Below are 26,715 nucleotides of genomic sequence, written 5' to 3' on the forward strand. Positions count from 1 at the left end.
TTTAACTTGGATAACTTAATTTGAAATTGAAAAGGCTAAATATGGAAGATTTTAAGATATCCCGACAAAGTATGGGAGTTTTAAAGGATCAAATTCATGTACTATTTCTTGTGCAGTTAATCGGTTGTGGACACTTTGCGCGATTGTAGCCGACGAAATCCCATGTGTAGATGACTTAGCTCTGAACGCGCCTGAGGGCGCGTCCGTCGCAAAAAGCCTAAAAACTAGAATCAGAAATCTTGAGGAGGTTGCCGACGTTTGTTAAGTATGACAGCTCTCAATATACTCCCTCTAGTCAAGATTAAAATGATGTGCATAATTTCCATACTAAAATCTATCCATATTTTAAGTTTCATAAACATTTTCAGCTTTTTTTGACAAATCACAAATATTGTAATATTTGCCATGTTTTAAGCCTATTTGTTGCCATGTCAACCATTTCTTTTTCAAAATAGGTGAAAAGAAAAAGACATGCATAATTTCCATACTGCCATCTATCCATATTTCAAGTTTCATAAAAATATTTTCAGTACTTTTTGCATTATCACTAGATCCAGTTTATGTGTTAAATTTGCCATATTTTCAGTCTATTTGTTGTCATAGCAACCAGAATTTTTAACATACGGACGGACGGACAGACAGACAGACAGACAGACAGACAGACAGACGGACAGACCCGTAAAAACCAATTCTCTTGAAATGTTTCAAGATCTGAAATGGTCATCTTTTTCATCTAGATGTAAATACTTTTCTGGAATTATGCTGTATAAAGCGATGAATAAATTAACACCAGCATAATTATATTTCTGATCTAATTCCGTTATCTTAGAATTAAACGTACTTAAAAAGATCAACACAGAAAAAAGACATTATGCATAAACAAATTGTTTGAAACATACTTTTTATTATTCTAGTATGGAGTTATGGAACACTATTCCTTTAGAAATAAGAAGTTTTTCAAGTCTTAAATTGTTTATATCACATTTCAAACATTTATTATTATCTAAAGATGAATTATAGACAACATACCTATATACCTATACTATAATATAATATTATGTATGTCTTCTTTGTTGGTTAAGATGTACTGAATGTTGTTTTCTTTATAATTGCTTTAAATATATGTCCATTTTTATGTTTACTGGTATTGAAGGCCTTGTTCAAAATAAGATTTTGCATTATATGTGTTATCTCTACTACTTTGATATATTGTCTTAATAAGCCACTTTCGTTAAATAAAGAGTTTATTATTATTATTATTTATTATTATTATTATTATTATTATTATTAGGCATAACTAGTTGTACATTATGTAAAAATCACTTCATCTAATAGTTTGTTTCTTTTTCACATTGTAAGCCATATGCAGCATCACAGGCCCCAATCATTTAACTTGTCTTATTTCTCTTGCAGAGCTCCCTTAAATTAATTGATACATAATATTTGTATTTGTTTTTACTATCTAAACAAACAGTTAGTAAATTGCATTAATTGCAGTTATTTAATTATGATCATATTTGCTTTATATATTCTTAAACTGGGCTCAAGTTTATTTGAAAACTTGAATGCGATTATTGATTTGTAATTTGTGAAATGTTCAACACAAATATGGATAATACATTTCTGAAATCGAAAGTTGAACAAATCTATAATATACAATGTAATCTATTATAGGTTCTTATGGAAAGGCTAACAAGTTCATCAGACTACACCAGGTAGGCGAGATATTTTAATGATAAAATTCTGAAACCAATGCTTGACGAGTAACTGCATATGTGCAATAGAAATACCTAAACATTATCACCATACCGGAAGACGATATTATTTTTGCAAAGTGTCATGTACACATGTTTAACATTTGGCGGATACAGCGGTGTGTGTGTGGGGGGGGGGGGGGGGGGCAGGGGGGCAGGGGAGGGCTGACATGTCGGTTTTGAAAAAAAGCAATGCGACAGTTTTGGCCAGCATCTTGTACATATGTGACAATTTTAAATGTAATATTTCTAATTGTCTTTTATATCTCATCTTATGAGTGGTAATGTACTTGCATGTATATTATATATATGACGCACGACGCGAGAAAACCGGTCTTAATGACACTACAATAATTTTAATGTGCACTACTGCGATTTAGATGACGTCACTCTTATTGCGTATACAGTTTACAGTACTGTACTGTATATATATAGAATCTACAGTACTTTAAGTATGCTTTGAAATACAGAAGAATAAATTAATCTGCAACATACATCAGTGCCTTTATATAGAATAAATTTACGTTGCTTTGATCTTGGACTTAGTCTAGGCCCTATTGTAGGGGTTTACCAATTGCAGGCAGATCTAAATTTACATGTATGTTGATTTAAGAATAATCTAATCACACGCAAGTTAAATTAATATTCTTTATCATAATTCATTTAGAATATGTTTCTATAATTCATTTAGAATATGTAAGCAATAAAATAATATATGTCCAAAATATGCTACGTCATCATGGAATAAAAAAAGTTTTTTAGATTTAATATTGTCTTTTATTGATTAATTAGCACGATTTATAAGTAGTGCTGAGAGAAAAGCTCAGTGGCCACACATTCAAACAAATCGAGTTCGTATCCTGTTGATACCAAATTTTTTATATCCGCTTTTTATTCATTTTTTTGTCATTCATAGGATCTGAAATCCCTCTACTCGGATTATTTTGGGAGAACAGCTATCAACTCCCAAAACAGATTTGTCGAGAGATACTGAATATGATTATTCAAAATGTGACACTAGCAACGGCGGCATTGCGGGACCACGTACGTCTCGCACAAAAGGTTATAATAGGAAAATAACAATAATGTAACGATACACTTTTAAATAATTTAAACAAATATCTGCCATGCTTGATTTTTTTCCAAGCTAATATTAATAAGATTCAATACACTAAAAAATTGAACAGAATGCATGATTTCTATTCGGACGATATCATGATTCCTATGACCGTGATTACAAAAATCGTGGTTTTAAAAACTTCAAATTTATGTTTTACTTAGGATACCTTTTTTGTAATTTTATTGGAACGTGATCTATAAATGAGTGCATAAGGCGTAGTGTTGCCACACGTAACTCGGAGGAAAAGTTTGTCCATCTTACGTTTATCCTGGTATTTTTTTTTATTTTGTAGCAAAATATTTACAATGATTTACGGGACAAGATGTTTAATATATACAATGTACTCTTAACTACCATCTTACACCATCAGATATACATCAGTTCTAGGGATATACTACTAAAATACTACAACCACTACTTGTCAACTCATAAAGTATCAGTACAAATACCAGTACTGCTGCACCAGTATGTTTGGTTTGAAAGCAAATAAATACCAGTTCTTTAACATTTTAGGGATTTTACTATCATTTTACCAAGTCTGTACACAGTTAAAATATCAGTCTTTTAACTTGGTCTAAGTTAAAAGACTTAATTTGAGTATAGATTGTGTAAAGAATTACTTATTGGACTATATTTTAAAAAGAATGCGTTATATAGGGCAAAATAAACAGTTACACTGGTTACGTTATTTATTATTTTATGTGGGGCGATAAGACAGGACATAATGAAAAGATCGAGTACCATATGCAAGTACCAGGTACTGATTCAAGAAATCTTCATTACTAAGATTTTACTTATTCTAGTTATTAGGCAATCTGAACTGATTTTGAAACTCTTATCTGTTTTCCAAAAGACAAAATATATGTATCATGAACACTGTAGTATTGTTAAAAAGCACTTCAAATCGCAGCAGGTAATTAATGCTTTTGAATATAACAAATAATTTAAATTTTCTTTTGCGCGGTGTTAAGTTGATGCGGGATTTGCACATCTAAAGATTAAATTCCGGTGGCATGATTTAGAAACACTTCAACAGCTTGCCCATGTTACAGAGTTACATCTACAACCAACAGCCTGTATGTTACCCCAAGTTGTCATGGCGACAATGGAAATCCGTTCTAGAGGGATATTTGTATAAGGTAACCTATGTTTATCTTATTTAAATGAAAATGTTGAAACTCAGAACTCCAGACTCAGAAAATATCTTAAACATGAAAATTTAAGGGTAATTTTTTCTAATCGTTTACACGTAGCTTTATTTTCTTCTTTGATTTACTTTAACTTTATATCATGAAGAAAATGTAGATACTGTATAAATGGTCCTTAAAGAGTAATAAGCTATATATACTGTATAAAATTAGGAAAAAAACATAAGGAAATAGTTCTGTAATCACATATTAATAGCAATTGTTGTTACATAGAATGTCTCCACATGTATATTGTTCGTGATCAGCATAAAATGTTCCGGAACAAAATATTATGCCGAGGGAATTCGCAACATATATCCAGCTAATACACTTTAATGTGAGATAAATTCTGTAACATTTTTTACTGGTTTAAGGTTTAAAATATGTACGGATGGTCTTATTTTACAAAAAAATATTTTACACACATTTACCGTTTATGAAAATCAGTCATGTGACCAAGTTTACTGTAATGCTCTAAAAACAGTCCAAGCTCTTCCGTTTTTTAAACTCAACGAGATGTAAATGTGGCGCTCTAAATAATGTTGTTTTTTTATTCATTAAAGCATATAAAGAAATCAGTTTGCGGCATTTTTCATTACGGATATTTATCATTTTTCTATTGATAGAAAATTCCTGCACTTCCGGTTCCAGTCGAACACACCGGGTGTGGTTATGGCCAAAATAAAACATGAAGGCGAGGAATATTAGATTCAAGTCTTGAAAGAACACGGATTCCGGTTCAGTTCATGTGTCCATCCAAGCGTTATTACGCCCGTGGGAATGTCAGCAGTGTCGCGAAGTGTGCATGTGTTCGTCAGTCACGACAGTTAATCATATTATCAGTGATTAAGATGTACTGTTATAACAGCTAAGTGCTGATTTGAAGTATCCAGAACTGTTGTTTGTTGTTAAAAAAGAAAGCCATTGTGTCTGTCATAAAGAAAAATAGAACTTTTTATTTAACTGTCTATGTTTTTTTCCATAAGTATTATACTGTTGTTTATTTATTTCTTTTGGTATATACCTAAAAATTTGTCTGATTTCAATCTATGCGACCCGGGCATATTAAAACCCACCAACACACCTGTGCCTTCTGATCTTAGTCTGCAATATTGTTTTTCAAGCAGTATATAGTCTGAAAATTTCCCGTAAAGATAATGAATAATTTTGTCCAAATTAAAGGTATATAGTGTTGTAATAGTTGAAAAAACAACAATTATTTGCGCCATGTATGACTCGCTTATGGGTGTTGTTACAACATTGCTAAGCAACGCTTAAAATCGCAATGAGCGGGAAGTCTATAGTTTACATAACTTAATTACTATTTTTTTTACGGCTTAAACATACTTAGTCTAATGTTATGAAGTTAAGATTTAATTGCCATTTTAATTTTCCAATTAACAACGTTAATTGGAAATTGAAAGTTAAACGTCAATTCAATTTTTCGACGTCATTTGTTAACAAAGTGATCAAATATATGACGTTCTTTAAATTGGTATATCTCAATGACTAACCCTTTGATTTGAAAACAATTTTCACCGTCATATTCAAAAAGAAATTCTCACAATAATAAGTAAAAAACAAAGTTTCGAAAAAATCATATTAAGACCGGTTTTCTCGCGTCGTGCCTCATATATATATTGCTTATACTACCATCTGAATGCGTGTGTGTTAGATGTATGTACATAGGTGAAATTGAAATAAAAAATAAATGTATGTGTATGGGGTGGGTGTGGGAGGGGTGTCCTTTTCAGTACACTGAGAAAATTTTAAATCTGGAGTTGAAAATAGTGTTACTTCAGACTGTTTATGGTACCTTTTGGACGATTTAACATCCCGTTGCATTATGTTTATTTAGGTAAGTGTTTGCTAGTAAGCATTTACAAAATGAAATTGGTCAAGAACGACAGACACACCATTGTAGTGTTTGAACCGGTCAATTTACTTGACTGATAAATAATTAGCTGATTAACCAAAGTAAAAGTGTTATTGAAATACTGCTTTTTATTATTATAGAAAACAATAAATAAAATTTAAACAATAATACACTAATATTCAGTTAACATCTTTTCCACCAATGAATCTATTTTAGCACTGAAGCCAGGGTCTGAATCCGCCACTGTATAATTTGTAAGATATTGTTTTTTAAATGTTTAATTACTAACAACCCAAGACGTAACTTTTATATTTACAGTTTTATTTGATAATTTACTAGATAACTCTAATTTTACAAAAGATAAAGATCCTTATTGCAGAAATTTGGTAGATGCAACATTTTAAATAAATAAAAGTATTAGACAGACATTCTTATTTATTAAAATAACATTGAAAAATGTGTCTAATGGCATATATTATCTTGATGGAGTATTTCATGCTTTTAACATATCATATATACACTAAGCAAAAGAAATAAGTACTCCGATGATTTGTTTTTTTTTCTCTCAGAAATTATGTAAATTGCCGACTTGATTTACAATATTAAGAGTCACCATTTTCTTTTGCGTCATGATACCTACATGATATTATGCACTTTATTCAAAGAAATAATGACAATTGAAATTCGCAAAATCTTTGAGAAATTTAGAGATTTGGTGTTTTACGTAGAATATCTATACCAAATAGTTAATAATTTGTATGACGTGTGGACGTTAAGAACGCCTCACAGCCCGATATATTAACTGTTTGGGTAAAATGATTTTTCTGAAGGAAATCTGTGACAATTTGTTCCAGTTTGGGACAATTTTGTTACATAACAGTAACAATATTCATATTCATGTTTAGCTACACTCTTACAGTGAGTAGCGCCCCTTTAGATTGGGGAAATTGAATTAATCGGGTGTTGCAACGAGCATCTTAGACGCCTGCATGACGATGGAACAAATCTGTATTAAGACAATTAGTCCATGCACCAGAATACCACATCCAAGAAAACATTCACGTGCTTTATTTACGGGTCGTTCCTGGCGTCCAAGCGGTTTTTCTGCTTGGCGCCATACCGTCTCAGACTTGACGGCTAATCTCTTGAGTATGTTAAAATTCTTGCTTCCTGGAAGAAAACTACCTTCAGTCCACTTAAGCAACAAATGGCACAGGATTCCGTGCGTTTTATATAAAAAGGCTTTATTACAAAGAAAAAATGCACGAACTACGACATTCCCCGGATTCAGACCAACACTAAATACCCTTTTTCAATAGACACAAAGGAATCTTGTGTTTTTTCTTAATGTCAACACGTCATACAAATAATTTATAACTTGGTATAGATATTCTGCAAACAAATCTGTACTGCACGTTTTAATAACCTGTATTAAGCGATCATACTTGGGGACGCAGCACAGCCCATTTTTTTATTATTTAAACACCAAAACAATAAAGAAGACAAAGACTTCATGTACAAAACACCATGCATTTCATGTTTTAGTTCAGGAGTGTACTTAGAACATCTGTTAAGTGTATATGAAACTTTGGTTACTTTTTAACCCAGATGCAAGTAATATTTCTGAAATTCTTTCAAATTAACTTTATTTCCAATATAATTTATATATACTGTTCATTACATAGTTTAACAATGGAAGTGACAGGAAGAACATCAAGAGAGAACGACATCAGTTATAAGGATTCGGAGAGAACCAATGTTACTTTTAACTGTGATCCATGCGAAAACGAAGGGGACGAACAACCGGCCGAGGGCTTCTGTGAAAATTGCCAAGAATACTTATGTTCATCTTGCTTCAAGATTCATCGCCGTCCCGCTCTTTGGCGTCATCATGTTCTCCTTGATAAAGAAAATATGCCATCATCAAAGACAACAAAAGAACAGTTGAATTATGAATGTACCGAACCTTGCTCTGAGCATTCCACAAAATTACTTGAATATTTTTGTCAGACACATTCTCAGCTAGGTTGTCCAGTATGTATTACTACAAAACATCGAATGTGCAACGACGTTGATTATATACCAGACATAGCAGGCCACTTCAGAGAAAGTGCAGAAGTAAAGGAGACATTTAAAACTCTTCAAAGTTTAAAAGAAGATATAAATACATATTCTGCCACACTTAGTGTAGACAAAATGAAAGTTAAGACTTATGAAAAGAATGCAAAAGAACACATATTGCAATTAAGAGATGAATTCGAAAGCATATGCAACAGACTGGTTGAAAATGTCGAACATGTTAGGTCAAGTGACGAAAGTAATATACAGGGTTATCTCGAAGCATGTGAAGATATATTAAACAAGATAAAAATACGCCAGTCTGTTCTTGAGAAAAAACAAGCAGATATGAATGTATCTCAAGTATTCACCGAAGCTAAGCTTTCAAAATTGTCTGCAATAGACTGTAGAAGAGAGTTCGAGACGATTAGAGAATGCACAAAAAGTCGACACTACGAGATAAAGTTTGATATCGAAGCCTTGCGTGAAATGATGAAATTGACTTTCCGTGACCAGATAAATGAAAACGCAAAGGATTCAAGTGAATGTGAATACCCGCAGACAAATACAGTAAGAGGACAATACCATGACGTAAGTCAAGATTATCGCAGAGATTCTATGTAACACGTCAAAACTATTTTTATAAAAATGCAGATTTCTAACGTCTCCTTTTATTGGATAATCGTGACGTTTATATAATTTATATACACGGCTGCTGTCAAGAAATGAATTATTTTTTGTTTTTTTTAGTTCTCAAATACAGTTATTATGCTGTATTATAAATTTGTTAAAAAGATGTCTGGCATGTTATATTGTAATATATAAACGTTTTTCTGCGATAAAACACTCGTTTATGCTGAGCCATATAACGTGCCAGACCGTTTTGGACACATAGGAATCGCTTCTCCTGTCTGTCCGTCTGTCTTTCCGTCCGTAACAAAACTTGTCCGGACTACTCTTCATAAACTACAGGTGCAATTTCATCCAAACTTTACAGGAATGCTCAGTACCAAGTCTAGTTGTGCATTTCGTCAGCATTTTTGGTTCAATAATTTTTGTCAGAGTTATGTCCCTTTGATATTTTTTATTTTTAATAAACATTTTCCTACTACTCTTCTTATACCAATAATGTCCAAACTTTACAGGAATGATCAGTGCCGAGTCTAGTTGTGCATATCATCGGCTGTTTATGGTTCAATGAATTTTTTTGGATTATTGGCCCTTTAATTAATTTTATTTTTTTAAGTTTTTCCGGACTACTCCTCATATACCTAATAAGTTACTCGTTCATAAAATTTCAGATTCAAATTAAGAAATATATTTTGCTACAATTCTGAAATCAATACTATATCCCAACTATAAGATAACACCTTGGTTTCAACATTTTCTTTTGCTTATCTTTAGAAATATCCTATCGACTAAATTCACCAGGTTATTTGAAAAAATACAATCTTCATTCATAATTTGACTTTCAATGTTAAATGCCTAAATTGTGCTTGATTTTTGTTGACTTTTCCTATAACTTTATTATTTTTGAATGAATTGTCTTCAAACTTGAATATTATTATAACAACCGTCTAGGGTAAACATTGAAGGGAATTTAGACGTTGACCTAATCTTATAAATGACCTTGATAATAAAGGTAAAATTATAGAAAATTTCAATTTTAGCTACTGACTATTTATTTTTTTTTTTTTAAATAGTTTGAGTTCATTAAGACAAAACATTCTTTAGGATAAAACCTTCATGCATGTTAAATTGGCATTTACTCATTCATCACATTGACCTTTAAGGTTAAAATATTGAACTTTCAGTGATTATGCTGTAATTGACTCTTACTTGGTAATTAATCAATGGGTTATCTTCATACAACAACCTTGTGAGCAAGACTTAATGAAAAGTTGAACTGACCTTTGTCATGACATTTAAATGTCCTAGATATTCAAGGTTAAATTATTGAATTTTGGTAAAATTATCATAATTTTGTTATTTACGTACGGATTTCATTTATTGCGTAAACAAAACAAAGACTTGCTACCAAACAATCATATTGAATAATTTAGATGTGAACTTGACCTTTAATTGACCATGGCTGTGCAGGTCAAAATAACGAAATTATCTTGTTTTTGTTTGCTTATCTGGCTATAATTTTGTTATTTCTAAATGGATTAATTTCATATTTAGAAACAACATCTTTCAAGTCATAACCTTCATTTATATTAAACTCAAATTGACATTGACCCATGGATGATATTGACTTTGGAGGTCAAGTGATTGAATTTTCACTGATATTTAAATAATTGGCTGAAACTTTGTAATCAATCAATGGGTTATTTCATACATTGACAAAACAACCTTTTTGACAAGACCTATAGACCTTGACCATTAAGGTCAAATTATTAAATTTCGGTTAATTTGTCATAATTTTTTTATGTAGATGAACAAAGGAAATCTTGTGACCAAACGGACATGTTGAATAATTCAGATATGACCTTGGCATTGAAATGACATTGACGGTCAAATGATTGTATTTTGCATATATTTTCTTAACTTTGTCTTTATTTATGAAAATGATTCATACCTTACATCTGTAAATATGAACATGTTTTATATGTTAGGAATGTATGCTTAATTTAAAGCTCACACTTTAAAGGTAAACGCTACTCATATAATATATGTTTATTTAGTGTTTCATTTTTCAAATATTATTAAATGTTTTCACTAAATAAATGGGAAGCGTTTACCTTTCAAGTGTAAGCTTTAAATTACGAATACATTTCTAACATTTGTAGAGAAACGCAGAATATATGCAGAGTGACATATCTGAGCAGCACGTCTTCAAAATTAACTTTTTTAAGATTGACCTTAGAGAATTTTCACTCGAGCAGCGGAACATGTGTTTTTATCGTTTTGCATATTAATCTTTTCTATATGCAGTGTTTATGTGATTAATGTAAAAAAAATTACATGGCATAATATCTCTTTCTATGTGCTATGTAAATCTTATTTAAAAGACGTAATATTTCTTACTTTGTGCTATTGAAAGGTTAATTCAAAGACTGATAATGAAGAAGGAAATGTATTCGGGAGTGGAGTTGCATGGAAACAATCGATATCTATGGTATATATGAACATGTTTTATATGTTAGGAATGTATGCTTAATTTAAAGCTCACACTTTAAAGGGAAACGCTACCCATTTATTTAGTAAAAACATTAAATAATATTTGAAATTGGCTGTTTATCACCAATCTTAAAACAAAAGATCAAAATAAAAAAAACGGGTTTATTGAATCTCTTTCATTTGTAAAGAAACACAGAATGCATGCAGAGTGACATATCTGAGCAGCACGTCTTCAAAATCACTTTCTTAGACTGGCCTTTGAGAAATTTTATTCGAGCAGCGGAACATGTGTTTTTAACATTTTATCTTCTTGAATATAGTTTTTTCTATATGCAATGTTTATGTGATTAATGTAAAAAGAATTGACATTGCATAATATTTCTTTCTATGTGCTATGTATAGCTTATTCAAAGATGTAATATTTCTTTCTTTGTGTTATTGAAAGGTTAATTCAAAGACTGATTATAAAGGAGGAAATATATTCAAGAGTGGAGGTGCATGGGGACAATCGAAATATCAGGTATAAATGAACATGTTTTGTATGTTAGGAATGTATGCTTAATTTAAAGATAACACTTTAAAGGTAAACGCTACTCATTTATTTAGTAAAAACATTAAATAATATTTGAAATTGGCTGTTTATCAGCAATGTTAAAACAAAAGATCAAAATACAAAAAAAGGGTTATTGAATCTCTTTCATTTGTAAAGAAACACAGAATGCATGCAGAGTGACATATCTGAGCAGCACGTCTTCAAAATCAGTTTCTAAGATTGACCTTTGAGAAATTTTACTCGAGCAGCGGAACATGTTTTTTTAACTTTTTATCTTCTTGTATATAGTTTCTTTCTATATGCAATGTTTATGTGATTAATGTAAAAAAATACATGGCATAATATCTCTTTCTATGTGCTATATGTAAATCTTATTTGAAAGACGTAATATTTCTTACTTTGTGCTATTGAAAGGTTAATTAAGACTGATAATGAAGAAATAAAAGTATTCGGGAGTGGAGGTGGATGGGGAGTACCGATATCTATGGTATATATGAACATGTTTTATATGTTAGGAATGTATGCTTAATTTAAAGCTAATACTTGAAAGGTAAACGCTACTCATTTATTTAGTGAAAACATTAAATAATATTTGAAATTGGCTGTTTATCAGCAATGTTAAAACAAAAGATCAAAATACAAAAAAGAGGGTTATTGAATCTCTTTCATTTGTAAAGAAACACAGAATGCATGCAAAGTGACATATCTGAGCAGCACGTCTTCAAAATCACTTTTTAAGATTGATATTTGAGAATTTTCACTTGAGCAGCGGAATATGTGTTTTTAACTTTTTATTTTCTTCTATATTAATCTTTTCTATATGCAGTGTTTATATGATTAATGTAAAAAAATACATGGCATAATATCTCTTTCTATGTGCTATGTAAATCTTATTTCAAAGACGTAATATTTCTTACTTTGTGCTATTGAGTGCTATTGAAAGGTTAATTCAAAGACTGATAATGAAGAAAAAAAAGTATTCGGGAGTGGAGGTGGATGGGGAGTACCGATATCTATGGTATATATGAACATGTTTTATATGTTAGGAATGTATGCTTAATTTAAAGCTAATACTTGAAAGGTAAACGCTACTCATTTATTTAGTGAAAACATTAAATAATATTTGAAATTGGCTGTTTATCAGCAATGTTAAAACAAAAGATCAAAATACAAAAAAGAGGGTTATTGAATCTCTTTCATTTGTAAAGAAACACAGAATGCATGCAGAGTGACATATCTGAGCAGCACGTCTTCAAAATCACTTTCTAAGATTGACCTTTGAGAAATTTTACTCGAGCAGCGGAATATGTGTTTTTAACTTTTTATCTTCTTGTATATAGTTTTTTTCTATATGCAATGTTTATGTGATTAATGTAAAAAAATTATACATGGCATAATATCTCTTTCTATGTGCTATGTAAATCTTATTTGAAAGACGTAATATTTCTTACTTTGTGCTATTGAAAGGTTAATTCAAAGACTGATAATGAAGAAAAAAAAGTATTCGGGAGTGGAGGTGGATGGGGAGTACCGATATCTATGGTATATATGAACATGTTTTATATGTTAGGAATGTATGCTTAATTTAAAGCTAATACTTTTAGACATTGCATACTATTTCTTTCTATGTGCTATTTAAAGCTTATTCAAAGACGTAATATTTCTTACTTTGTGTTATTTGAAAGGTTAATTCAAAGACTGATTATAAAGAAGGAAATGTATTCAAGAGTGGAGGTGCATGGGGACAATCGATATCTATGGTATAAATGAACATGTTTTGTATGTTAGGAATGTATGCTTAATTTAAAGCTCACCACTGAAAGGTAAAAGCTACACATTTATTTAATGAAAAAAAATTGATTTGGACTGTTTATCAACAATTTTAAAACAACAGTTACAAATGCAATAAAAGGACGTTATTAAATCACTCTCGTTTTTAAAGAAACACAGAATATATGCAGAGTGACATATCTTAGCAGCACGTGTTCAAAATTAACGTATTCAAAATGCAATAAAAAGTTGTTTAATCACCGTCATTTATAGAGAAACATAGAATATATGCAGAGTGACAAACGGACCAGCACGTCTTCAAAATTTGTTAATTTAGGAGTGGGCTTTGAGGTATATCACTCCAGCAGCTCAACATTTGTTCTTTCTTTTTCATATTTACCTTTCTTTAAATGTTTATATGATTTATTAAAAAGAGTTACATAATGCAATAATATTTCTCTGTGCTATTTATCTTGAATCAAAGACTGACGAGTGCTGATTCATGGGAACATGCTACACGTGAAAGCTAAACGCTACTCGTTTAATTAATGAAAACATTTAATAATGTTTATTAACTTTCTTTATCAATGTAAATATTGCTTGCTTGGAATAAATAAACCAACCGTATCTATGAATTCACATAACGGTATATTTACTTGAAGCATGGGAAATCATTTGTGTCATATCGAGGATCATTGAAAAAAATGTTAATATAAGAAGACATTTTGCGTGTTTTGAAAAATATATATGAACAGATTTGTAACCCTTGCAAAATGTTTTCATGCCACTGACAATGGGTAAAAAACTACAATTTATAGACTCTTAGCCATTATTTATTTATTTATTTGTATGAAAGAAAATATCTAAATGAATTACTTTGAAAGTTGTCAATCAATTCACTATAACAGTTATATTTTAAGATACAGTTTCGTTTCTCATGAAACAATTTATAGGAAGTCTCTTCCTTAAGTGCACGTGCTACAAATAATGGTTCCAAATCTATTGGCATTATTTATTTTAACGATTTAATTTCATTATAATAAAAATCATTTTGACAATCGATGCTGTATATAAGTTATTCTGATGTTTTCATTTTCCATCAATGTTTTGAAATCGATCTGTATCTTTGTTACTTTTTAAAGCAATTTTATTGTTGAACTGAGTTAATTCCACAAAAATCCAACAATTGTAATGTTAAAACAAATATAAAACATCAATAAAAGAAAATTATCTAATCACCTTATTCATAAAGAAACATAGTAAATATATAGAGTGACATATCTGACCAGCACGTCCATAAGATATACTCGTACATTAAATTTCTAATTAAAATTACGAAAATTGATGTATTTTTTACAATTCTGAAATCATTACTGTAACGTAACTATATTAGAACACAATTTTTTACAACTTGGTTTTTTCCTTACCTTCAGAAATGTCTAAACGATTTAATTTCACCATGACAAATAATAATAATAATAATAATAATAATAATAATAATAATAATAAAATAAAAATCTAAAAAAATATATAAATGAATTTAAAATTTCATTTCAATCGATACTGAGATTTAATTTTTACGCTTGACTAATTTATCATTTTACTGTGTTTGTTTTACTTTACGTTTGTTTTCTATAGACCTGAATAAGCAAATACAAGTTTTTATTTCAACAAATGTATTTGTTAACTCATTTATAAAACAAATTAAAATATGTTCAGAGTGACATGTCTGACCAGCACATCTTTTTAAATCAGTTAATGAGGCATTTCATTTTAGAAGTGAGGCATTTATTTTATGTTCACATGTTAATATTCATTATTTGAAATACAATGTGTATGTAATTTATAAAAAAAGAAGTTACATCACATAATATTTCTTCCGTTGTTACAGCTTGATTCAGATGTTGGTTATAAGGAAGAGAAAAGAAACAAAAAGAGTGGAAAGGTGTGGGAACAATCAGGAAATGTGGTATACAATGTATATATATTTTTTCATACCGATTTAGCCAAATAAACTGTAAAATGTAAATTAAAATGTTTTATAGGTATGAATGTATACCTAATTGACATAACAAAGCTCAGTATCTATTGCTACACGTGAAAGGTGAGCAATGAACGGTTATGTGTGAAAACATTTGATAACATTTATAATGAGTTGTTCATTAATTTCCTGAAACAATGTAAATATCAGAACAGAAAGAACAGAACAGAAAATCTATTCAGTGTTATGCATATACAGCACATCGACATCAACCAATACATAAATACATTTGTGACAACAATGACATAGTTAAAACACATGAATATATACAATTACACAATCTAAGAGAGTGTTTCAAAAGTTTAAATATTATTATTAAATGAATCGATTAACAAAAGTTTTACTGATGTTTTCTGAATATTAGTAAATGCAATTACATGTATAGTTCTCACTCTACGCGGCATTTAAAAATTCTTATCGTTTATGGAAAGCATGTTTAATATACACTGAACTTTTATAAAGCAATGGTGTACTCTCAGTTTTCATTAGTTCAACAGAGTTTACCATACTTGGTCTAACACGGAAATATCTTGGGTTATACCTTATACCTAATGAATTATAAAAATTCCTTAGAATTTGTAATCGTCTCTATAAATTCACATATCGGGTATCACTTCAAGCAAGGGATGAATAATTTGTCAGATCAAATAACAATGAAACACTTTATATTGTGCAAAGGCAATATACGGGCTTTCAAGAAAGAATGGATTTGTTGCACTTGCAAAATGGTTGTATGCCACTGACAATGGCTAAATTTAGGTGCTGGTTGGTTAAATAAAGCTACAATGATATTGAACGCCTAGCCCTTACTCGTTATATGAAAGAAAATGTATGTGAATGAAACACTTTGAAATGTTAAAATCAGTTATCACTATCATAACAGTCCTTTTTTCTTCCTCTCATACACTATATTACCAAATGTCTCTTCTTTAAGGTATTAGCACCCTAATGCATTACCTCCGCGTTGAAGAGTATTCAAATAGGCTAGAATTACTGTTAACTACATTAAAAATGAGGGCCATGGGTTCAATCCCCAGAAGGGCCAACTTTTTTTTTCTTTCTTTTTTTCTTTTAACATTATTTATGTATCTCTCATGTCCCATATTGAAAGAAAAAAGTGTTTAATTTTGAATTTTTAATTTATATAGGTATTTATTGGCTAAATTATGCTAAATCTAGTAATAAATATGGTACCTGATATTTTCAAAGTGTAATATAATCAAAACTAGACGGTAAAAGTATTTCATATTTTACAAGATCAACCAATATACTTTTAAAAAATTTAGGGAAACTTTGAAAACAGGCACTCATTTGGGTAAATTTTAAGAATTTTTTTAATTAGGCTCCCTTAGTAGAAAAATGGTCAGACATGTGGTAAAAATGGGTGGGGTAGGGTTACATTTTTATACAGATTTCATAAATTTTAAGTAGAAACCATAATTTGGCTTATGTGGATTGTTAGCTGAATGGTACTATTTGTTTCTTACCAAAAATACAGGCGTACTTTAAGGTATACATCTGACATATGATGTCATTTCTTTAGTTCCTGATAGTGCCCATTAGGGTCCTAATACCTTAATTCTATATGGTATAGATGTGTTTTTGAAATCCTTGAGCGTTATGTGTTGAAGTGTTGAACGATTAAACTTCATGATAAAAACAATACCAAAGTGTTATTTTGAAATTTCTTAGAATCAAGGCTGTATATATGTATATTTTGATAACGTTTTCATTTTCCATCCGCATAATGGAATCTTTCCAATTATATATTCGTTTTAAGTCAATAAGTCACATTTATTATAGAACTTAGTTGATTCTTACATTAAAGTATAGCTTTTATTTCAATAAAAGCAATGTAAAAACAAATATTAAAAATGCAATTAAATAACCCTTATTCACAAGGAAACATAAATATATGTACAGTGGCGTATCTGACCAGCACGTCTTCAAATCAGGTTTTATGGAGGAGTGGGATTTGATGTATTTCACTCCAGGATTGGATTCTTTGCTTTACTTTTTTATTTTCCTTTAGCTTTAATTTAAAGTGCATGTTATGCGATTTAAATAAAAAAAGTTTCATAACGTAATAGTTCTTTCTATGTGCTATTTAAAGGTTATTTCAAAGACTGACTATGTGCAAAAAAAAAAAAGATAGATTAAAGTTTTGTCACTAGGGCTTTGTTACTGATACGTTTTATATAAATGTTTTCTATTACAAACCTTCAAAGTACCCCTTTTCCACAAAAATGCATTTTTGTTATCTCTCTGTCCAGTTTCAAAATTTTAAAAATAATCTTCTTCATGACATTGGTAAATGTTTTCAACGACAAATCCATCAATCATTTATACCGGTATATGTACATAGAAAAACACCACTTAAAATTGCGGCACCATCGCTTTAATTTTTAACCTTTACAACTTTACTGAGTTAGTCGTTGTACATTTTGTATAAATATCATCGTTAAAAACAAGAATCGGTATCAAAATCAAATAAATTTGATTTACATTTTACACTATATTTGCTATTTGTCAATCTTATTCTAGAACTTATTTGATTTCTATGAAAAAGAAGTTTTAATTTCAAAAACTGTGATATCAATACAGTCCTTTTAAAATAATACAAAATGAAACTATTCAATATCCTTGATTTATAAAGCAATATGGAACATTTGCTTAGAGACATATCTGACCGTCAAATCTTTTTACATATTAAGTTTCTAAAGGAGTAACTTTGTTGCATTTCACTCCAGCCGTGGGGAATTCCTTTTATCTTTTTATGTTTATTTAAATGCAAAGAGTATGTAATTGATACCAAAACATTATATAACATAACATTTCTTTCTATATGCTATTTGAAGACTGAAAGGACACCTCAAAAGCAGGAACATAGAGGTTACGGAAATAAAGGTTTAGCATATTGTGAAGATTCAACATTTGAGGTAGTCTTCTTTAAAACTATGTGACATATATAACAGTTTTATTTAATTTGACTCATTATTAAAGTACAGTAAGAGTTGCCTCTCTTTCTATTATGCTCTCGTGAAAATTGGCTCCACCTTTTAATCTCCGTCTATTTTCGTGATAATGCCATATATGGAAGTTGTAAAATCATTTACAAATGTTAATCGCGTTAGAATGTTAAAGGAAAGTGTGATGTTGTCAACTACGCTCTCAACGTCATGATGCACAGCATTAAACGTGTTGTGTACGTTCCTACATGTCGCAAATTTGAAAATACAGTTTGCAATTTATCTAAGTTGTTGCTTTTTAACAGCTTCCATTTTTATCAGATCGAGATAAACAAAACGCTTAATACCAGTGCAGTATGTAACTCTCAGATCGACAATTAGATTTTTACTTATCTGTTTAGTAGAACCGAAGTATGCATTGTCAAGTTTCCAAGGCTGGATTTTTGGCAAAGAATAGTCTCCATACCCTTCGAGGTCATTTCTAAATATTTACTAAAATTTTCGGGTCTAACGGAAGAAGATTCTGTCAGATCTGAAAGAGATATAAGCTCTTAACAACATCCCAATTACCGGATAAAAATTGACGAATATTGTCCAACAATATTGACCTAACACTCTATTATCTTTCATAAAGGTCATTTGAATAAACAGTATCTAGACCAGTATCTATCGAATATATCTATGTATTTGCTAACTTCAATCGTCAGTGAGGTGTGGTTAATTGATAAAGATGTCGGACTACCGATCTGAAGGTCTCTGGTTCGATTCCTTACCAACACCACGTTATGATTCTTTTTAAATTTACTTGCAAGAATTAATTCTAAATCGTTTTACCAAACCTGGTTTTAGAATACCTTTTAAGTAGTGTTTTTAATACAATTTTTTTCTTTCATTACCGTATTTTTAAACGGTTCTCTTTGTGGCATTTTGCAATCGGTTATGCTTTAGCGCATACACGCGTTAAGTTACATAACATAATATTTCTTCCGTTGTTACAGCTTGATTCAGAGGTCAGTTATAAGGCAGAGAAAGGAAACAAGAAGAGTGGAAAGGTGTGGGAACAATCAGGAAATGTGGTATACAATATATATATATTTTTTTCATACCGATTTAGCCAAATTAACTGTAAATGTAAATTAAAATGTTTTATAGGTAGGAATGTATACCTGATTGACATAACAAAGCTCAGTATCTATTGCTACACGTGAAAGGTGAGCAATGAACGGTTATGTGTGAAAACATTTGATAACATTTATAATGAGTTGTTCATTAATTTCCTGAAACAATGTCAATATCAGAACAGAAAGAACAGAACAGAAAATCTATTCAGTGTTATGCATATTACAGCACATCGACATCAAACCAATACATAAATACATTTGTGACACAATGACATAGTTAAAACACATGAATATATACAATTACACAATCTAAGAACGTGTTTTCAACAGTTTAAAATATTACTATTAAATGAATCGATTTAAAAAAGTGTTACTGGTATTTTCCCGAATATTAGTAATGCAATTACATGTATAGTTCTCACTCTACGCGGGCATTTTAAAAATTCTTGTCGTTCAGGAAAGCATGTTTTTATATACACTGAAATTTTAATAAAGCAATGGTGTACTCTCAGTTTTCATTAGTTCAACATATTTACCATACTTGGTCTAACACGGAAATATCTTGGGATATACCTTATACGTAATGAATAATAAAAATTCCTTAGAATTTGTAATCGTCTCTATAAATTCACATATTTGTGTCACTTCAAGCAAAGGATTAATAATTTGTCAGATCAAGTAACAATGAAACACTTTATATTGTACAAAGGCAATTTACGGGTTTTCAAGAAAGAATGGATTTGTTGCACTTGCAAAATGTTTGTATGCCACTTATAGTGGCTAAAATAGGGTGCTGGTTGGTAAAGTAAAGCTACTAGGTTACTGTACGCCTTTCCCTTACTCGTTGTATGAAAGAAAATGTATGTGAATGAAACGCTTTGAAATGTTAAAATCAGTTATCACTATCATAACAGTCCTTTTTTTTCTCCCTCTCATAAAGCATATTACCAAATGTCTCTTCTTTAATTCTATATGGTATAGATGTGTTTTTGAAATCCTTGAGCGTTATGTGTTAAAGTGTTGAACGATTAAACTTCATGATAAAAACAATACCAAAGTGTTATTTTGAAATTTCTTAGAATCGATGCTGTATATATGTATATTTTTGATTACGTTTTCATTTTCCATCCGCATAATGGAATCTTTCCAATTATATATTCGTTTTAAGTCAATAAGTCACATTTATTATAGAAACTTAGTTGATTCTTACATTAAAGTATAGCTTTTATTTCAATAAAAGCAATGTAAAAACAAATATTAAAAATGCAATTAAAATAACCCTCATTCACAAGGAAACATAAATATATGTACAGTGGCGTATCTGACCAGCACGTCTTTCAAATCAGGTTTTATGGAGGAGTGGGATTTGACGTATTTCACTCCAGGATTGGATTTTTGCTTTACTTTTTTATTTTCCTTTAGCTTTAATTTAAAGTGCATGTTATGTGATTTAAAATAAAAAAAGTTTCATAACGTAATAATTCTTTCTATGTGCTATTTAAAGGTTAATTCAAAGACTGACTATGTGCAAAAGAATAAATATAGATTAAAGTTATGTCACTAGAGTTTTGTTACTGATACGTTTTATATAAATGTTGTCTATTGCAAACATTCAAAGTACCCCTTTTTCCACAAAAAATGAATTTTCGTTATTTCTCTGTCCAGTTTCGAAAATTTAAAATAATCGTGTTTTGGAATCTGTCGATGACACCGGTAAATATTTTCAACGACAAATCCACCAATCATTTACCGGTATATGTTCATTGAAAAGCACCACATAAAATTGCGGCACCACCACTTTAACTTTTAACATTTACAACTTTACTGTCTTGCTCACTTAGTCGTTGTATATTTTGTATAAATATCATCGTTAAAAACAAGAATCGGTATCAAAATCAAATAAATTTGATTTACATTTTACACTTTATTTGCTTTTTGTCAATCTTATTCTAGAACCCTTTTGGTTTCCAAAGAAAAAAAAGTTTTAATTTAAAAAACTGTGATATCAATACAGTCCTTTTAAAATAATACAAAATGAAACTATTCAATATCCTTTATTTATAAAACAATATGGAACATTTGCTTAGAGACATATCTGACCGTCAATCTTTTTACATAAGTTTCTAAAGGAGTAACTTTGTTGCATTTCACTCCAGCCGTGGGGAATTCCTTTTATCTTTTTATGTTTATTTAAATGCAAAGAGTATGTAATTGATACCAAAACATTATATAACATAACATTTCTTTCTATATGCTATTTGAAGACTGAAAGGACACCTCAAAAGCAGGAACATAGAGGTTACGGAAAGGAACGTGTAGCATATTGTGAAGATTCAAAATATGAGGTAGTCTTCTTTAAAACTATGTGACATTTATAACAGTTTTATTTAATTTGACTCATTATTAAAGTACAGTAAGAGTTGCCTCTCTTTATATTATGCTCTCGTGAAAATTGGCTCCACCTTTTAATCTCCGTCTATTTTTGTGATAATGCCATATATGGAAAGTACAAATGTTAATCGCGTTAGAATGTAAAAGGAAAGTGCGATGTTGTCAATTACGCTCTCAACGTCATGATGCACAGTATTAAACGTGTTGTGTACGTTCCTACATTTCGCAAATTTGAAGTTATACATTTCTAAATACAGTTTGCAATTTATCTAAGTTGCATTTTAACAGCTTCCATTTTATCAAATCGAGATAATCAAAACGCTTAATACCAGTGCAGTATGTAACTCTCATATCGACAATTTGATTTTTACTTATCTGTTTAGTAGAACCGAAGTATGCATTGTCAAGTTTCAAAGGCTGGACTTTTGGCAAAGAATAGTCTCCATACCCTTCGAGGTCATTTCTAAATATTTACTAAAATTTTCGGGTCTAAGGGAAGAAGATTCTGTCAGATCTGAAAAAGTTTTCAAAATGTTTTCATGCCACTGACAATGGGTAAAAAACTACAATTTATAGACTCTTAGCCATTATTTATTTATTTATTTGTATGAAAGAAAATATCTAAATGAATTACTTTGAAAGTTGTCAATCAATTCACTATAACAGTTATATTTTAAGATACAGTTTCGTTTCTCATGAAACAATTTATAGGAAGTCTCTTCCTTAAGTGCACGTGCTACAAATAATGGTTCCAAATCTATTGGCATTATTTATTTTAACGATTTAATTTCATTATAATAAAAATCATTTTGACAATCGATGCTGTATATAAGTTATTCTGATGTTTTCATTTTCCATCAATGTTTTGAAATCGATCTGTATCTTTGTTACTTTTTAAAGCAATTTTATTGTTGAACTGAGTTAATTCCACAAAAATCCAACAATTGTAATGTTAAAACAAATATAAAACATCAATAAAAGAAAATTATCTAATCACCTTATTCATAAAGAAACATAGTAAATATATAGAGTGACATATCTGACCAGCACGTCCATAAGATATACTCGTACATTAAATTTCTAATTAAAATTACGAAAATTGATGTATTTTTTACAATTCTGAAATCATTACTGTAACGTAACTATATTAGAACACAATTTTTTACAACTTGGTTTTTTCCTTACCTTCAGAAATGTCTAAACGATTTTAATTTCACCATGACAAATAATAATAATAATAATAATAATAATAATAATAATAATAATAAAATAAAAATCTAAAAAAATATATAAATGAATTTAAAATTTCATTTCAATCGATACTGAGATTTAATTTTTACGCTTGACTAATTTATCATTTTACTGTGTTTGTTTTACTTTACGTTTGTTTTCTATAGACCTGAATAAGCAAATACAAGTTTTTATTTCAACAAATGTATTTGTTAACTCATTTATAAAACAAATTAAAATATGTTCAGAGTGACATGTCTGACCAGCACATCTTTTTAAATCAGTTAATGAGGCATTTCATTTTAGAAGTGAGGCATTTATTTTATGTTCACATGTTAATATTCATTATTTGAAAATTAATTTCCTGAAACAATGTCAATATCAGAACAGAAAGAACAGAACAGAAAATCTATTCAGTGTTATGCATATACAGCACATCGACATCAACCAATACATAAATACATTTGTGACAACAATGACATAGTTAAAACACATGAATATATACAATTACACAATCTAAGAACGTGTTTCAACAGTTTAAATATTACTATTAAATGAATCGATTAACAAAAGTGTTACTGGTATTTCCCGAATATTAGTAATGCAATTACATGTATAGTTCTCACTCTACGCGGCATTTAAAAATTCTTGTCGTTCAGGAAAGCATGTTTTATATACACTGAAATTTTATAAAGCAATGGTGTACTCTCAGTTTTCATTAGTTCAACATATTTTACCATACTTGGTCTAACACGGAAATATCTTGGGATATACCTTATACGTAATGAATAATAAAAATTCCTTAGAATTTGTAATCGTCTCTATAAATTCACATATTTGTGTCACTTCAAGCAAAGGATTAATAATTTGTCAGATCAAGTAACAATGAAACACTTTATATTGTACAAAGGCAATTTACGGGTTTTCAAGAAAGAATGGATTTGTTGCACTTGCAAAATGTTTGTATGCCACTTATAGTGGCTAAAATAGGGTGCTGGTTGGTAAAGTAAAGCTACTAGGTTACTGTACGCCTTTCCCTTACTCGTTGTATGAAAGAAAATGTATGTGAATGAAACGCTTTGAAATGTTAAAATCAGTTATCACTATCATAACAGTCCTTTTTTCTCCCTCTCATAAAGCATATTACCAAATGTCTCTTCTTTAATTCTATATGGTATAGATGTGTTTTTGAAATCCTTGAGCGTTATGTGTTAAAGTGTTGAACGATTAAACTTCATGATAAAAACAATACCAAAGTGTTATTTTGAAATTTCTTAGAATCGATGCTGTATATATGTATATTTTGATTACGTTTTCATTTTCCATCCGCATAATGGAATCTTTCCAATTATATATTCGTTTTAAGACAATAAGTCACATTTATTATAGAACTAAGTTGATTCTTACATTAAAGTATAGCTTTTATTTCAATAAAAGCAATGTAAAAACAAATATTAAAAATGCAATTAAATCACCCTTATTCACAAGGAAACATAAATATATGTACAGTGGCGTATCTGACCAGCCAGTCTTCAAATCAGGTTTTATGGAGGAGTGGGATTTGACGTATTTCACTCCACTTCATTGCATTATTTGCTTTACTTTTTTATTTTCCTTTAGCTTTAATTTAAAGTGCATGTTATGCGATTTAAATAAAAAAAGTTTCATAACGTAATAATTCTTTCTATGTGCTATTTAAAGGTTATTTCAAAGACTGACTATGTGCAAAAGAATAAAGATAGATTAAAGTTTTGTCACTAGAGTTTTGTTACTGATACGTTTTATATAAATGTTTTCTATTACAAACCTTCAAAGTACCCCTTTTCCACAAAAATGCATTTTTATTATCTCTCTGTCCAGTTTCGAAAATTTTAAAATAATCTTCTTCATGACACTGGTAAATATTTTCAACGACAAATCCAACAATCATTTACCGGTATATGTACATAGAAAAGCACCACATAAAATTGCGGCACCATCGCTTTAACTTTTAACCTTTACAACTTTACTGAGTTAGTCGTTGTATAAATATCATCGTTAAAAACAAGAATCGGTATCAAAATCAAATAAATTTGATTTACATTTTACACTATATTTGCTATTTGTCAATCTTATTCTAGAACCCTTTTGGTTTCCAAGAAAAAAAGTTTTAATTTAAAAAACTGTGATATCAATACAGTCCTTTTAAAATAATACAAAATGAAACTATTCAATATCCTTTATTTATAAAACAATATGGAACATTTGCTTAGAGACATATCTGACCGTCAAATCTTTTTACATAAGTTTCTAAAGGAGTAACTTTGTTGCATTTCACTCCAGCCGTGGGGAATTCCTTTTATCTTTTTATGTTTATTTAAATGCAAAGAGTATGTAATTGATACCAAAACATTATATAACATAACATTTCTTTCTATATGCTATTTGAAGACTGAAAGGACACCTCAAAAGCAGGAACATAGAGGTTACGGAAAGGAACGTGTAGCATATTGTGAAGATTCAAAATATGAGGTAGTCTTCTTTAAAACTATGTGACATTTATAACAGTTTTATTTAATTTGACTCATTATTAAAGTACAGTAAGAGTTGCCTCTCTTTATATTATGCTCTCGTGAAAATTGGCTCCACCTTTTAATCTCCGTCTATTTTTGTGATAATGCCATATATGGAAGTACAAATGTTAATCGCGTTAGAATGTTAAAAGAAAGTGCGATGTTGTCAATTACGCTCTCAACGTCATGATGCACAGTATTAAACGTGTTGTGTACGTTCCTACATTTCGCAAATTTGAAGTTATACATTTCTAAATACAGTTTGCAATTTATCTAAGTTGCATTTTAACAGCTTCCATTTTATCAAATCGAGATAATCAAAACGCTTAATACCAGTGCAGTATGTAACTCTCAGATCGACAATTAGATTTTTACTTATCTGTTTAGTAGAACCGAAGTATGCATTGTCAAGTTTCAAAGGCTGGACTTTTGGCAAAGAATAGTCTCCATACCCTTCGAGGTCATTTCTAAATATTTACTAAAATTTTCGGGTCTAAGGGAAGAAGATTCTGTCAGATCTGAAAAAGATAAAAGCTCTAAACAACATCCCAATTACCGGATAAAAATTGACGAATATTGTCCAACAATATTGACCTAGCACTATATTATCTTTCATAAAGGTCATTTGAATAAACAGTATCTAGACCAGTATCTATCGAATATATCTATGTATTTGCTAACTTCACTCGTCAGTGAGGTGTGGTTAATTGGTAAAGATGTCGCACTACCGATCTGAAGGTCTCTGGTTCGATTCCTTACCAACACCACGTTATGATTTTTTTTTAATTTACTTGCAAGAATTAATTCTAAATCGTTTTACCGAATACCTTTTAAGTAGTGTTTTTAAATACAATTTTTTTTCTTTCATTACCGTATTTTTAACGGTTCTCTTTGTGACATTATGCAATCGTTTATGCTTTAGCGCATACACACGATAAAGGCAGTTATTAAATATTAACAGATAGTACAC

At 30.0% G+C, this 26,715-nt stretch overlaps 1 protein-coding gene across 3 annotated transcripts; it reads left to right on the top strand.

Annotated features, from left to right (window-relative positions):
- Positions 1-1,547: 1,547 nt before the first annotated feature.
- On the top strand, positions 1,548-22,023 carry LOC132750594 (uncharacterized). Of its 3 annotated transcripts, none has more exons than XM_060740606.1 (11): positions 1,548-1,715; positions 7,623-8,586; positions 11,042-11,116; positions 11,564-11,638; positions 12,615-12,689; positions 13,139-13,213; positions 13,357-13,431; positions 15,333-15,419; positions 18,341-18,421; positions 19,450-19,527; positions 21,837-22,023. In XM_060740606.1, exons 1-11 carry the CDS (start codon positions 1,681-1,683, stop codon positions 21,939-21,941), a joined length of 1,725 nt encoding a protein of 574 aa, XP_060596589.1. In that variant the 5' UTR covers positions 1,548-1,680; the 3' UTR covers positions 21,942-22,023. The 3 variants fall into 3 exon arrangements, 2 of the variants coding, with proteins under 2 accessions (XP_060596589.1, XP_060596590.1); XM_060740607.1 differs by having other exon boundaries at positions 15,333-15,410; XR_009628575.1 differs by lacking the exons at positions 18,341-18,421; positions 19,450-19,527; positions 21,837-22,023 and having other exon boundaries at positions 13,357-13,494; positions 15,333-15,407.
- The last annotated feature ends 4,692 nt before the right edge of the window (positions 22,024-26,715 follow it).

This window comes from Ruditapes philippinarum, unplaced genomic scaffold, assembly GCF_026571515.1.
Source record: "Ruditapes philippinarum isolate M1 unplaced genomic scaffold, ASM2657151v2 ctg2143_1_1_1_1, whole genome shotgun sequence".
NCBI classification, from domain to species: domain Eukaryota; kingdom Metazoa; phylum Mollusca; class Bivalvia; order Venerida; family Veneridae; genus Ruditapes; species Ruditapes philippinarum.